The sequence below is a fragment of the Taudactylus pleione genome, unplaced genomic scaffold, assembly GCF_031769625.1.
Source record: "Taudactylus pleione unplaced genomic scaffold, aTauple2 ptg000138l, whole genome shotgun sequence".
In the NCBI taxonomy this organism is placed as follows: domain Eukaryota; kingdom Metazoa; phylum Chordata; class Amphibia; order Anura; family Myobatrachidae; genus Taudactylus; species Taudactylus pleione.
The window spans coordinates 11,772,169-11,787,136 of NW_028284540.1; the positions used below are offsets into that span (position 1 = coordinate 11,772,169).

At 38.0% G+C, this 14,968-nt stretch overlaps 1 protein-coding gene across 2 annotated transcripts in view; it reads left to right on the forward strand.

The window, feature by feature from the left end:
• The window catches only part of TFCP2L1 (transcription factor CP2 like 1), a 34,536-nt gene extending 20,705 nt beyond the window's left edge, over nt 1-13,831 (forward strand). For both annotated transcript variants that reach the window (XM_088473665.1, XM_088473664.1), the window contains exons 7-16: nt 96-206; nt 1,002-1,093; nt 1,522-1,570; nt 1,773-1,826; nt 1,924-2,017; nt 3,577-3,667; nt 3,760-3,860; nt 5,119-5,261; nt 10,953-11,004; nt 11,115-13,831. In XM_088473665.1, the coding sequence (XP_088329791.1) occupies nt 96-206; nt 1,002-1,093; nt 1,522-1,570; nt 1,773-1,826; nt 1,924-2,017; nt 3,577-3,667; nt 3,760-3,860; nt 5,119-5,261; nt 10,953-11,004; nt 11,115-11,152 (825 nt within the window). In that variant the 3' untranslated portion in view covers nt 11,153-13,831. The remainder of the gene's footprint in view (nt 1-95; nt 207-1,001; nt 1,094-1,521; nt 1,571-1,772; nt 1,827-1,923; nt 2,018-3,576; nt 3,668-3,759; nt 3,861-5,118; nt 5,262-10,952; nt 11,005-11,114) is intronic.
• Nucleotides 13,832-14,968: the final 1,137 nt, after the last annotated feature.

Consider the following 14,968-nt stretch of genomic DNA (forward strand, 5'->3'; position numbering starts at 1 on the left):
TGAAGGAGGTGTGTAGTTCTATTTGGCTATATTAACTTTCAAGATGGACTCTTCCACATTAAATGTAGTTTTACATTGCTCTTGTGGATCTGCAGCCCAAAGGAGCAGACCGAAAACAGAAGACTGACCGCGAGAAGATTGAGAAGCGAACTGCTGGGGAGAGAGAAAAATACCAGGAAGCCTATGACACCACTATCTTGACAGAGGTGAGAAACCTTAAATGTATAGGGACGAAAAGGAAGTAGTCCGCTCAGCAGGCGGCATCCATATGGAACCCTCTCTCATACTAGCATATTCATGTGTCACATAAACCTCATATTAATATTGGAAATGCAGATTGTCATTGTCTTATTGATACATTAAAATGTAGAAAGGGAAAGTTGATGTGTTGTATAGCAGCATCATTAACCGGCACCTGGTCAGAATGGACATGTAACATTTTATATACAGACTCCTATAGCCCATTACTGCAATTTGTTCCAGAAATGGTAGTCTCTACATCCTCATGTCATAGGCTCTAGTATGTAAATAAAGAAGGGAATGGTTCAGCAGTTCTTTAGTTTGGTACAGTGAGACTACAGAAGGCTACTGATGCTACATTTCTAGGCAGTGACTCTTAAATTGTATTTAACCTCTTCACCTATACCAGAGGTTCCCAAACTCTGCCATTACAGTCCAGATTTTAAGGATATCCATGCTTGAGTCCAGATTAACTCAAATTGACTGAGGTGCTAATTAAGAATAGAGATCCTTAAAATGTGGAGTTTGGAGGCCTCTGACCTTTACAAATCATTTTAATAGTCCTATTATAAGTAATATGTGTAGGGTAACAAATTAAATATACATATTTGTGTGTGCTTAATATCTATCTGTCTGGTTATTAAATCTTTATATGTTTTTATTGTGTGCGTTACAATATTCTGTGACATACCCTGCAGCTTCTTGGACCATAGAGTTGTACACCAGTCTTGGTTTTTAACATAAAGCTCTCTACCTCCTAGTGTTCTCCATGGCCAGATTTGCCTTATCAGTCAAACAACTCTTCTTCTCCTGGTTACAACAGCTCACCAAACAGTTTCACCATTGGAGATGGGTAAGTGTTGACAAGTTAGGGAAGTACTAGGTGCTGAGACTTTGCTTCTCCCTCGTGAGGTCTGATGTTTACATAATTCTTCTAGCACTGTTACAGATGCCATATGGTTATGTTAGTGTCATCTGGTTTTTGTGTGCAAGTTAAATGCATCCAACTGTACAGCATTTAGAATTATAATGCCTGATGTGTGAGCCTTGTTCTCGTGAGAAGCGACATTTCAGCATCATTATCTTACAGTAAAATATTGTGGTATGTAAGACTTGGGGAAAGGTAGTTGTCTTCTGTCATCTGGAATGTTCTAGAAAGTCTGCAGAGGTTCAGCACTAGTCTTGTGGACAGCAGCAATGTCCGTTTTTTGCTGACTCATTATTCTTGTACGTTTTTGCACATGGCATGATCCCAATTATCACATTTCTTGTCTGTTTTAGCAACTGTTCTCCAACCCCTCAGGTGGAACCTCCTCCCATTAGAAATGAGGTTAGTATGCATGAAATGTGTGAACTTTAGCACAAAAAATATTATCTCTACAATGCAACTTTAGTAGAGCTTCATCACTTTACTGCCAGGGCCCTTTGCAGAGGAAAATTTGAAAGCCATTTTAGCCACAGAATGTGAGGGATTTCTGTTCTTTTCAATCTTCTTCTTTTTTTTTTTCTCTCCCCCATCCCCCCGCCCCCAGAAAAATATTTCTGGATTCCATACCGAGGCTTGGAATCAAGATGGTAAAGGAAAGGTAAATGTTATATTTAGCTAATCCCTATTCCTTTAAAAGGCATTCTCCTCTTTGATTGTTTGGCTACTATTTTAATTTTGGTTTTGCATTCAAATAGCATCTTGTGCCTTCAGCCACCATACAAGATGTCCAGCAATGGTTACAGCGCAACCGGTTTCCCCAGTATTGCAGACTTCTTTCTAGTTTCTCAGGTATGTGATGTGTTTTGGTTCTAGTTTACCAGATCTGCACCATCCTATAAATCAGGATCTGGGAAAGGGCAAGCTCACTTCCTGTCCTGCTCTAACTTCCTTGTTCATTCTAATACTGATATTATGTACTATTATGAATTGGACTAAAATCTATAGTGTAGGATATTTATTTATAGATTCATACATTGACCACTGCATAGTGTATCTAAGTGTAAATTTTAAGTGACTATGGAAAATTTTAGTGACTAATATCGGATTCACATTTAGAATAGTAGGAGAAGTGGCAATTTGGCATTCCTTTGTGTATAGACCCATTTGGACGTGTGTGTGTGTGTGATGTGTGTATACGTATGTACATACTGAGTATCCTCTTTACAAAGGGACCTAAACAAATGGCGTTTGGACAGTCAAGTGTCTGATACATTTGTGAGAATAAATACTGGGTTATGTATTTCAGGCTTAACCATACCCATTTACAGTAGCCTAAAAGTATTGACTCAATGATACAGGAAGATCTAAAAGTACCTGCTATTGTTCAATACCAATCAGTTACCATCAGATTTTCTCTTGTAATATGGGCATATGGGGCATAGACAAAGTACATTTCTTAATTTTCTAATTTTGGGGGAAATGTGTGGATATTGTGGTGCAGAAGTGTGGGCACAATACAGATGTGTCCACATCTATCCTATGTACTACATGTTTCTACAAATTGCGCTACACAACGCGGGAGCTCTGTGTGCCTCGGTAGCGCCGAGCGTTTTTGTGCGACTTTTTACCTACAAATGCATCTTATTCACACAGTGATGTGAATAGCTAGCACAAGCAGCTTCTGCTGATTAAAATGATATGCTGCATGCCTATGTCCTCTGCGTCTGCTGGTGTATCTGCAACGCTACATTAGTGTTACAGCCGCTGACAATGTAACGTAGTGTTTAGCATGCAGATACACATGCAGTCACTCACAAAACATAGACATGCTGCATATCATTTTAATCAGCAGAAGCTGCTTGTGCTAGCTATTTGCATCACTGTGTGAATAAGACTCATTTGAAGGTAAAAAGTTGCACGAAAAATGCTCGGCGCTACGGAGTCAAGCCACGGCATGGCGCGATTAGAAGGGCTGTTTAACGCGCAAGGAGGTTAGATGTATGAGGACACATCTGTAAATTCTAAACCATGTCCTGGGAATGGAGGTTGTGAGGGGAGATTAGCTAGTCTTGATGAACATGTTACCTAGTGAAAACTTTGTAACTATGAAGATTTTTGTTTGAAACATTTTTTTTAAGCAACTGAAAACAATCTTTGTAAGTATCATTCAGTAGCCTGTTAGTTGTGAGAGTGTATCTGGCACTTGGTGAAGAAGCATCGGAGAATGCAGGAATTTAATGATTGTTACCATGATTAGTGGAACAAAAGTACCAAAATTGATTAATAAACGACACCATTTATATACATAAATTTTGGCTTGCGATGGACCCAGAAGATAAGTTCTCTCTCAAGCTTGAATAACTATGCATGGTTAAAACTCTGATTCAATAACCACAATTATTTTCTAGGTGCTGACTTATTAAAGATGTCCAAAGAGGATTTTATCCAAGTCTGTGGCCCTGCGGACGGAATCCGTCTCTTTAATGCAGTGAAAGGAAGGTTGGTATAAGTCACCTGTAGTGCAGTGGTTGGCAGCGGGATTCATAGTTCATATAGATAACTTTTTTTTTTTTTTTTTTAATCTGTCACAGAAATGTGAGGCCTAGACTGACCATATATGTCTGTCATGAATCTGAACAAAACAGATCTGTCCTGCGAAATGAACAGGAGCGCAATGAGACTACTGTATGTGGTAGGTGAAGGTGTTATATCCTAATACCAAACATATCTTACTGGAGACTGGAAGGGAGCTGGCTGGATCAGAGGAACAGTATTTGCGAATACAGATTAATTTTCAACATCTTCTGCAGTTACTCTATATACAGCCCTTATAATTATTACTCTATGGATTGTCCCTTTACTGTGCCTTAAGTATTCAGTTGTACTAATTGAATGCTTCTTCATTTCCGTTTAGTGTGGCAAACCATTCCTGACTACAACTAATGAGTTTCTAATTTGTCTGAGGATGGTAATTAATCATGGCATTTAAAAATGTTTAAGATATATGTAGGTAAAAACAATCCATTGCTAGGACCCTGTCCTGCCTGGCACAATAGAATGTTGTCTTCTTTCCTGCATACTCTGAACCTATACAGCTGAGAAGGATTTTCTATCTCCTATGGGGGATGTGAAACTGGTTCCTCCAATTTCATAACCAGGTTCTACAGACCTTATCTTAGGTTCTGTATTTCCTGTCTAACAGGTTTTCTCACTCTGCCCATCTGTTGCAGACCTTTTATATAAAGGACAAATTGAGCAATCCAGCAATGGTTTGTCAAGTATACTAAATACTATTTGACAGTGTGTTCCACTAGAAGTGCATTTTCCATATATGGGAGACCATAATATCCATAGGGAGGGAACCCGGTATCACAGCCAGAACTACTGCAATTGCTTTACCGCCTCAGTACTGTAGGTATTAATCCAACCTTGTCAGCTTTTGTAGGCAGTGCTGCTTTACCCAATTAAGCTTTGTGTGCCCCCAGGATGTTTGGTGTCTTGGGTTGTTGGGCAACTGATAGTCTTCACCACTACCACCTATGTGGATCATCTTTTATCTATTGCTGGTAAACCATTTGTTCTGAACAAAGTATTTGTTGTGGTGGTGGGGTGGAGTGTGGTATGAGATATCAAAGATTTAACAAGATACTGTAAAGCAATTTTAAATAAGCATTTTGCTTAAAAAAAACTGAAACACTTTTGTGATTAAATATTGTGACAATCATTGTTATAGAAAAACTTTTTTTTTTTTAAAGCTATAATTAGGAGCTGTGTGGACTGATAAAATTAAGATAACCTTTTAGAATTAAGGCTGTTGTAACTGCTGCCCAGTAATACAAATGTAGAATGTAGTGTTGACCACAATTCTGCATTAATGGAGCCACTACAGAAGAGAAGTCTTGTGCTTTCATTTGGAGTGCCATCACGAAGTGTGTTATTTCTTTTTGCAGTGTACCATGCGATTTTCCTGGAAGATCTCACCTCATTGGAGTTAATTGAGAAGATCGCTAACCTGTATACAATATCCCCTCAGCAAATCCATCAGCTTTACAGACAGGGACCAACTGGGATCCATGTGGTTGTTAGCACAGAGGTGTGTACCCCTTATCCCTATCTACATCCCCAGAGCTACTTCTAACCGTCTACTCCCTAAACAGCTGAACTTTTCATGAGTAGGGCCCTTTTTCTCCTGTTCTGGTTTTGTTCTCACTGTACTAATTTTACAATGTGTTAGAGTGAAACCACCAAACTCTCAAATGTTAAAAAACAGACTGCCCCTATATAGTAAAAACTTTATGGTCATACTTGGGGCCCCCATGATTTAAATGAAAATTTTCACCAGCTAACTAAACTAACAGTGAATAAGCAATGACTACCTTGATACGTTACGTAAGCTGTGCTCTTCCAGAATTAAGTTTAAACCTTGAACTGTGTGGATCAATGTTTGGGAGTTGAAGTGTCTTGTATTGGTTTTCCTGCAGTGTTTTTCAAAAAGCATCAACTTTTAAAATCCTGGTTGATACAAGGAATACTTTACTTAACAAACAAGTAACAGAGGTTTCCAAACTCCACCATTACAGTCCAGATTAAGGATATCCAAACTTAAGTCCAGATGGTTAAGTCAAATTGACTGAGGTACTAATTAAGAAGAAAAAAAAGGGGGGTTGGGGGAACCGCACTGGATGCCACTGTTCATAAATTGTGGACAAATGCGTAATATCAGTACCAAACCTACAACTGACCTGACAAATAGAAAAGGATTTATGCTAATGTCCCCCCTGTATCAAATGACCTCGGTCTATGTACTTAAAAGTGGTGGGTCAGTGGTGTTCCCCAGAGTCCTTTTAGGAATATAAGCACCTAATTTAATCCAAAAGAGGGGGGCACACTTGTATGTCTGTAAAATGGGTATATAGCTTATTTAAAACTTAATATTTAATATTCTTGCATAAAAAATGAGCAACCAATAATCAGAAAAAGGACGGCAAAAATATCAACAACAAAAAAAAATCTTGTCATTCTGTGTACTATTGGCACAAATACAAAGAAGGGATTACCAGCTAGTAAATTAATAATACAATATAATTACCCCAATGTAAACATCACTGTCAAAAATAAAGCAGAACAGTCTTCTAAAGTGAAAATTGAAATCTAGTGAATGTCATGATATTCCATATATTGATCAGAGATTGTGGCCTATGGATTATAGATGTAGTAATATCTGTAGGTTTTTGGTCCTGTCAAATATCAATTTAATCAATAGTCATAAAGGACAATTCAGTATATGTGATGCAATACCCAACTTATTCGATTTGAGTAATATCATATGGCATGTAAGCAGCATTTCATGTAGTCAGAATATATATAAATCAGAATAAATATTAAATCTCCCAGATTTAGTGCAGACTGATTAGAAACTGAAAATGAATACTATACAGTATATTGTCAAAAAATATCAACACAGACCCAAAGGTCACAATGGTAATCAATATGCCTAAACAGAAAGAGATCACGTTTCCTAGTCAGTCAGATTCGTGTTCTCAATTAAACATCAATATTGTGAAAAACCTATAAACTGCGAGCAAGCACTAAAATCATATCACCTGAAATAGGTAACCACCGCAATATTAAATTATGCGTTGAATACTTCTCAGATCTAAGCAGGTGTTGGGTCCATAATTAATACTCTTTAAATCATGTATAGTGAATGCATTCCGAATGATATAGATATCTGGCTTCCCTGCTTCTGCTTTTTCCAGTGAGGCTCAAAGGCTTGTAAACTGGAAATGAGAGCCAGGAGCAGACAGTGGGAAGGAAAGAAGGAAGGAGGGTATCCAGCTGTGAGAGTTCATGGCCGTCTGCCCTGATGTGCTGGGCAGTGCAGAGGATGCATGACACTTATCCTGTTCAGCAGTACGAATCAGAAGGAGGACAGAGTAGTTTGTAGTCAGTGGTGCTAATGCATGCTGCTGCGGCTTGCCGGAGAGTCTGGGTCACTTGTGAGCACCACGTGACCCAGATTGCACTCGCGCGTTTTGCCGTAGACTGCTTGATCACAGTTCCAACGTTGATGTTTAATCGGACCAAAAACTTAGATATTATTCCATCTATAATCCATAGAACACAATCTGTGATCAATGTATGGTATATCATATTCACTAGGTCTCAGTTTTCAATTTAGAAGAATGTTCTGCTTTTATTTTTGACAGTGTGGGTAATTATATTGGGTTATTGATTTACTAGCCGGCAATCCCTTTTTCTTTGTATTTGTGCCAATAGTGCACCTAATTACATGAGATTCTTTTATTGTGTTAATATTTAGCCGTCCTTTTTTTCTAATTATTGGTTGCTCCTTTTTTTTTTTTTTTAATGTAAGAATATTAAATGTTAACTTTTAATTAAGCTGTATAGCCCCTTTTGCATACCTACAAGTGTGACCCCAACAAGAGTCTTTCTTTCTCTTTCGTATTAATTAGGTACTAATTAAGTCACCTGTGCTCAAGCATGGCTATCCTTTAAAACCTGGACTGTAATGGCAGAGTTTGAGAAACTCTGTCTTGTAATGAGACCCGTTACATCTTATCTCTTTACTGGTAACTCATTAACCTTTCATGGATAGACCTTGTGTGTTTGTGTATATGTTCAAACATGTGTATATACGGCAGTATGAATCTGTATATAATTAACACTTATTCATAAAGCACCAAAATGAGTCTGCAGCACGGTATATTGGGGATTTCAACAAACTACAAAATTACACATATATGCCCAAGCATCCATAGTTTACGTAGTACAAAGTAGGACAAAATAGCTACAGGTTACATAGTTAGTATATGGCAATGAGTTCCACAGTCTAGAAGGAAGAACAGAGGAACTATGAGGGCAAAAGAGGGAGCTTACCAGAGTGAATCAATCCTGTGCCCAGGCGCATGGGCACAAGAAACGGGACTAGAGACGCTTAGGCTTAAAGGATGGGCAGAAGGTACATCTCTGAAATTGCCTGGGGCAAAGAAACTTATCAGGATGGCATTACGTAGCTGCAATTTAAGGATTTATCTGCTAACACTGTGAAACAGAGCTCGTATGCACTCCCTAATGAGCCTTATCCACAGGAGAGAACAAGTTGCTATGTGGAACTCTAATATAACTATGGAAAAGGCCGATTGATAGAATCCTTAATACAAGATTTGCAGACTGGCAAGACCTTATCGCTCAAACAAGAGATACATAACTGGGGTCTATTGATTGCCAAAAGAGCAGTGATATTATCCAGCACAACTGGTCTGCATTTTTATTTGGAAACTTTTACTGTTCAGGGCCGATGCAGAGTTAAACGTACATAATCTATCCCCTATGTATAAATTATAATTTAATATATGTATTCTATTAGTGAGCACTTTACTGCAAGCACAGAAGATACAAGACTAGGGTAAGTTAAATAGGATAGTGTAGATAGGAATACACAAGGACAAAGGGCCCTACTCCATGAGATCTTCCAAAATAGGAGGGTGGGGGCTGGTAATGGGTGACTGAGGAGTTTGATGGGAGATGTTGATAATATGTTTGTGTCGAATAAAAATAGTTCAGTCCTTCTGCAGTCAAGATCTGTAATATGTGAACATAATGTACTGATCTACCATTATTTAATCCCCTTTAAGGATAATTCCTGTGAACTGTCTTAAACATATGTCAAAATGTCCCCTGACCCCCTCCTCCCTCCCAAATGTGTCCATGCTGTTCCTGTGTTGAATTGTATCTTACAGGGGTTTACTGGTGGGAGATCTATTGGGGCAGCCTTGAGAGAGAGAGAGGTGTGTGTGTGCGTGTGCGCGTGTTCGTGTGTGTCCGTGTGTGTATGTCCATGTCCATGTGAGTGCACTCACATCCCATAGGAGCTAAAAATAACTGGTTTACAAAAATATAAGAAGTAATAATGGAGAAGTGCATAACCAATAGCTTAAAATTATTTGCCACCTGAAATGTATTTCTTTTAAAACAAAAGGGAAAAATGTTGCCAGTCTATTTCAATATTATTTAAGATTTATTTAATGTGTATATAGTCTGTCCTAAATTGTAAAAATAGTGATCATTTACTTGTCACTTGAATTTTATGTGCTGATTATATCGCAAATAAAGATTGTACCTCCAACAAGTAGTTCTGATTAGGGGTTGGGTACGGGATCCAGGCACTGATAATGCTGGCAGTGTAAACGCGATGCATGCAGATAAGTATCCTAACCTTTCCCCTACCCCTAACCCCCCCTTTCCCGCAGTCTGACCCTAACCCTCCTCTCCTGCAGCACAACCCTCCCCCTAGTGCCTAACCCTACCATCGGGATCACAGCAGTCTGGATTCTGGAGCTGGGATTCTGACTGCTGTCCGGATTCCGGCACCAATTTTGACCACCGACACTGTGTGTGCCAGGATGCAGACTACATCACCTAATTAGTAGTGCTTCAAAAAATAATAGTAATAGAGTGTAAATGTAAAATGTCATACACAGATGATGAAACTAATTAGGGCTGATGTTAAGTTGGATGCAATTCAAGATGAAATTGCATTCAGAGATGCCAATGTATGAACGGTCTCAATGTATAAGGTGATAAAATTATACATTAACAAACTATTAAAAACACCTGATTTTAAAATTCTTAAAAGATACAGCTCTCTAATTTGAATAGTCTCCTCTGTGTAGTACTTTCAGTTGCATTTTGTTTTTTTATAAAATGAAGCTGAAGATTTATTACATTTAGTGAGAAACCTAATCACGCTAATATGCAGTTATTCAAACTAAGGGGCCTATGTATCAAGCCGTGTCTTACATAAAATGACTGCATAATTTTATGTTAGTGTACTAATGGCACAATGCAGGCAATTTCACAGAAAACTCAGGCAAAGTGTTAATTGGCACTGCAGATCACAGTCCCCATTATTATCAATGGGGACTACGATCTGACCCCCTATGTACTAATTTCTAAAATGCAAACCTTTTTTGGAGTTTAGCACCAGTAGTTTACACCATCTTCTGATGGTGTAAACTACTGTCAGCCTATGGGTGCACCAGGTGCAGGAGACCTTTTTCGATCTCTCCCCGGTCGGCTTTGGAAGCTGACTCTATGTGCATGTGTAGTGTCAGCTTCCTTGGGGAAGTCTTTCACTTATATGAAAGACTTCTCCTAAATTCCCGGGATATAACTCGCAGGGACAGCGGTTACCGCAACCTCTGTTACTACGAGTTTCCCATAGTACACAGCCAGGATATTTTTATTAAACATTAAAATATACCCGGCTAGTTAGGTACATAATAATCGTGGCAGTACCGCAATTATTAGTACATAGACCCCTAAATGCTCCTGGAATGTCATATTGAATCTGTAATCATAATACATAGACCAATTAATGATTGTTAATATGATAGTGTATATAGTATGTTAATCGACAAGCTAAGCTGTAGCTATTGATCCACTGAGCGGCCACAAAAAATGTCTGAAGCACTTTGAGGCAAGATGAGTTTTTAAAAATAATAATAAAAAAAATAGTTTACCTTCGTGCAAGATATTTTATATATCATATGAGTGCTTAGTTCACTGCTGTATGTCTGCCGATTTTATTTACTCAGAATACACATACAAGTAAACACTGGGTTAAATCTGAGTCATTGTGTGATAATACTTGGATCAATAAATAAATGTAACCCTTCCCAATGCTGATAAACTGCAGCTGTTACTACTTGAATAATTTTTCAATCTAGCACCTGATCCTGTTTATTTTTTTTCTCCTCAGATGGTCCAGAACTTCCAGGATGAAACCTGCTTTGTGATCAGCACCCTGAAAGGTTGGTAGATAGAAGTGAACTGTATCTGCTTATTATAGACACTATAACCTATTTCAGTCTTGATTACTCTCTGGGGTCTGTAACAAGTGTTCAATGTTTTTATTTTTCAGCAGAGAACGGTGTTGGATATCACATCATTTTGAAGTGAAAACCCTGATTTGTGCCAGGACAAAGATTTACATTTTCGGCTCCCCAATCAGACTATCTACAATAGAGTGTTAAATGGCCAGTGAACAAAATCCTGGTATCCACGCCGGTGTATGTAGCAGCATAAAACTGTTATTATTAATGTGCATGTCCAGGTCTTTGTAGACCAGCATCTCTACAGGGGCCCCTTATGGCTGCAATATATGAGCTGTACAGGTTAATTGTAAATATGTGAGATCTAGTCCCTGTTGAAGCCTGCAACCTGTTAGATACTGTAAATACTAGAATATGCAAAGCTTTCTAAACACTGGATCTTTTGGTATATTGTATATTTCCCCACATTTTTATTGTACATGAATTTGATAAAGAAAAACTGGTTCTTTCTAGATCTTGCGTTATTAATAAAAAATAGATTTTATTTGTGTGTGTATATATAATATTCTAGTCCCATTGAGGTAGGGACCCCTACTCTCTGTACCACTGACTGCCAGGCCCAAGATGGGTAGCAGACCACAGGGTACATTGCGAGCGTGTGTGTATGGACAATGATGTTGCTTGAGTATCTAGCGAAACGTGGACTTGTTGCACTGTACAAACTGGTTTTGTAAATGTATAGCAAGCGAAAGGCATCTTAGTTTCCCTTTATTGAAGCTGATTATCCAGTGTGGCTCTATAAAATCTGATCATCCTAATTTTTCCATTTTGAATTGCTGAAGTTTTAATTAATTTTTTAATGCTGCATTTGATTTATCATTGTGGCATACTCTAATCTGCCGTAGCTTTATTTATACTGCTGGTACTAATCAACCTATTCCCTATACAACGCATGTTAAACCGGGAATAAATGTTGCAGCAATTTACTGAAATGTAATTTTGTCTTCTCTAAAATATGCATTCTCCTATTCTGATGTTTATGAATTTCTTGCTGGCGAGCCAATGAAATTGGGGTTTATGTGTAGTTTTTATACTGTGTATCTAGCTAAAAATAAACTGTTGCTTTTTTCCACCAACCCTACAAATTATGTGTTGTAAACTATACACAAGTCTGAATGCTTACAATGCAGTCTATTCAACACAGTTTCAGACATTCTACTATTTGTTTTTATGCCATATAGGGGCCTCTGTATCAAAGCTGGGAGAGAGATAAAATTGTGAGAGCTAAAGTAGTAACCAGTCGGCTTAAAATTTGCATTTTGCAGGCTGTGTTTATAAAATTATATTTCGTAGCTGATTTGGTTTGTAATTTTATTTTTTACAATTTTGTCTCTCTTCCAGCTTTGATAAATACCCCCCTAAATGTCTAATTGGTGTAGTGTTCTCATTTTTCGTAGCCTGACTTTAGGTAACTTTTCAGTACATGGTGGGTCTGAGATTTTGTGCTTTAAGGAACATAATTAATCCAGTTAACAAAGTCTAATACAAGCACAAGTAATGGGGTTGTCTTATAATGAAGCCACTCTGGTTACAACTACTGTAAAGGGAATAAACCATCATTTTAAATCAAGCTAAAAGCTGGAGTTCTGGTATATAGCTACTGAATGTTTTGTGGGGATTCAACTTTTTATTTTTTTTTCCCTATTCACCAAACTTCCTATTGTATTACTTTTTTGTCTCATATTTCTGAATAGTATTGTATACCCATTACATAATTATCCAATGTACTAAGCTTATTGGGCTCTTGCTTTTTGAAGTTGACCTGTCATTTATGTGTGGTATACTGTTCATAGAAGGACATTTAGCTAAATTGTCAATTGATTACATTTGTAATTACTATCACTGTCATTTTTATTTAGCCAGCACATATTTTCACAAAAAAATGCAAACCCAACCCCTGCTTATAGCTTTTTTTCCTTGTGTATTGTTTATCTATCAGCATCTAGTAATTCTTGTCCGTTAAATTGGGTTGTGCTGGTCAAATAACAGAAGTGCTTGTAACATCTAATATTCTGCTGTGGGAAGAACCAAAGTTTATTCTGTCCAGGCAGGGACCGCTATCTGATTTCTGTCAGAGTAACTAAGCTGTTTCAAACTAAGCGCATTTGAAATAGGGCAAATTACTAGAGGTGATTGTGTAGAGGTTGTACAGCTCACAGGACTGCTAAAGCCTTTACTAAATCTGTAGTGTATTTGTCCCCTTTAAATCGCTGTCTTTCAAACTGAGGTTACATTTTTTTTTTTTTTTCTGTGCTTAGAAATGCTGTTGTGACGGGAAAGGGTCAGCTCAGCAGGTCTGAGTGCTCGGGTGAGTGGGTGTTTGTGTAAACCAGAATTATAATGACCAGCAACCCTCAACACACACACACACACACACACACACACACACACACACACACACTTTTTCTCTCTTTTTGTATAACCCTATTCCCGTGGTCTGTATCAGCAGTAAGTATGCATTATGGGAATATCTGGATAAAGTTGCGCTGTATCGGGTGGTTTGGTGCTGGGATCCTCTAGAAGTGTTTTACTATTTTTTTTGTGCATTAAATTGGCCTTTCTACACTCTATGCAATCAGAATGAATGTCTGTGCTGGTGAGTGGGAAGATTACAGAACCAGTTAATTACTGCCATATTTTTTCTTTTGTACATGAATGGAGAAGAATAATCTATTTACTGTTGTACAGGAATATCCTAGAACTGGAATTTGTATGAAATGCAAATAAACATATTTGTACAAAAGTATTAAGATGCTAAATGTGTGTTTTATTTAGATTTACTATTGGTTAAACCTGGTTGAGATATAGTAAACAACACTTTTTTGTGCTGGCTGGTCCAGACTACACAATGAAACCATCCATAATGTATACTTATCTGCATGGATACAAAGCGAATCTTAAAGATAAGTCAACAAAATTGTTGCTAACTCTAATGTGAACCTGGACCATAAAGCTGGCCACACATCTCAAAGATTATCTTTTCAAACAGCCAGCTATTTTCTGATTGGCATGAAAATATGGTAATGTATGGGAGCAAATGACAATCAGCCCAAACACTGGAAAATAGACACCCTGCCGTTCAGACAAATTACTTAAATCAAACTGATTTAACCAACTTAACTGACTATTTTCGTCTGTTTTCAGGAGTTTGGAGCAGACAACCGATTAGAATTTTCTCCCATACATTACCATTTTAGTCCAACCAGCCAATTAGTTGACAGATAAAGTAATTTTTTTATATTTGTGGCCAGCTTTAAGTTGGGTACACACTGGCCGAAATATTGGCCGATCAATTGATCGGCCAGTGTGCACCAGCGATAGGTCTGTGAACCACGTTGTTCAGATATATCACATCGGCTGTCCTGCACAGCCGATGTCAGATATATCTGTCCATCGTGCTGTATGTACAGTCGGTCAGCCGACCACCCGTACACTTGCAACAAAGCCCGCTGGGAGGGGGACGCGACCTGCGGCCAGATGAGAGATCTGCAGATATATCTTTTAGGTCTGTGCCTTGAGGACCAAGTTTGGGAAAACGCTGGCTTAGGGTATACGCACAGGTGCTGCCAAAGTATTGCACTGAACAATGCATATAAAAATGTACTTTAAAAGTATTTACAATATGTTATGAATTGTGTTTGAACACCATGTATTCAATTGAGAGCACTTGAAACACCTTAGTTTTAAATGTCCTGCATTCCTGTTAAATGTCTTCAGATCTTTTTGCAAATAGAGCTGTGTTTTGTGAGGTCATAAATCTTTTATGTTTATCTATCTACATAGATATGGAGATGATGCAGATACACAGGTCACACACACTCTGTAGACAAAATTGGTACCAACCATTGTCACTGCAACTTTCCATCTGGTATCAAAGATTTGG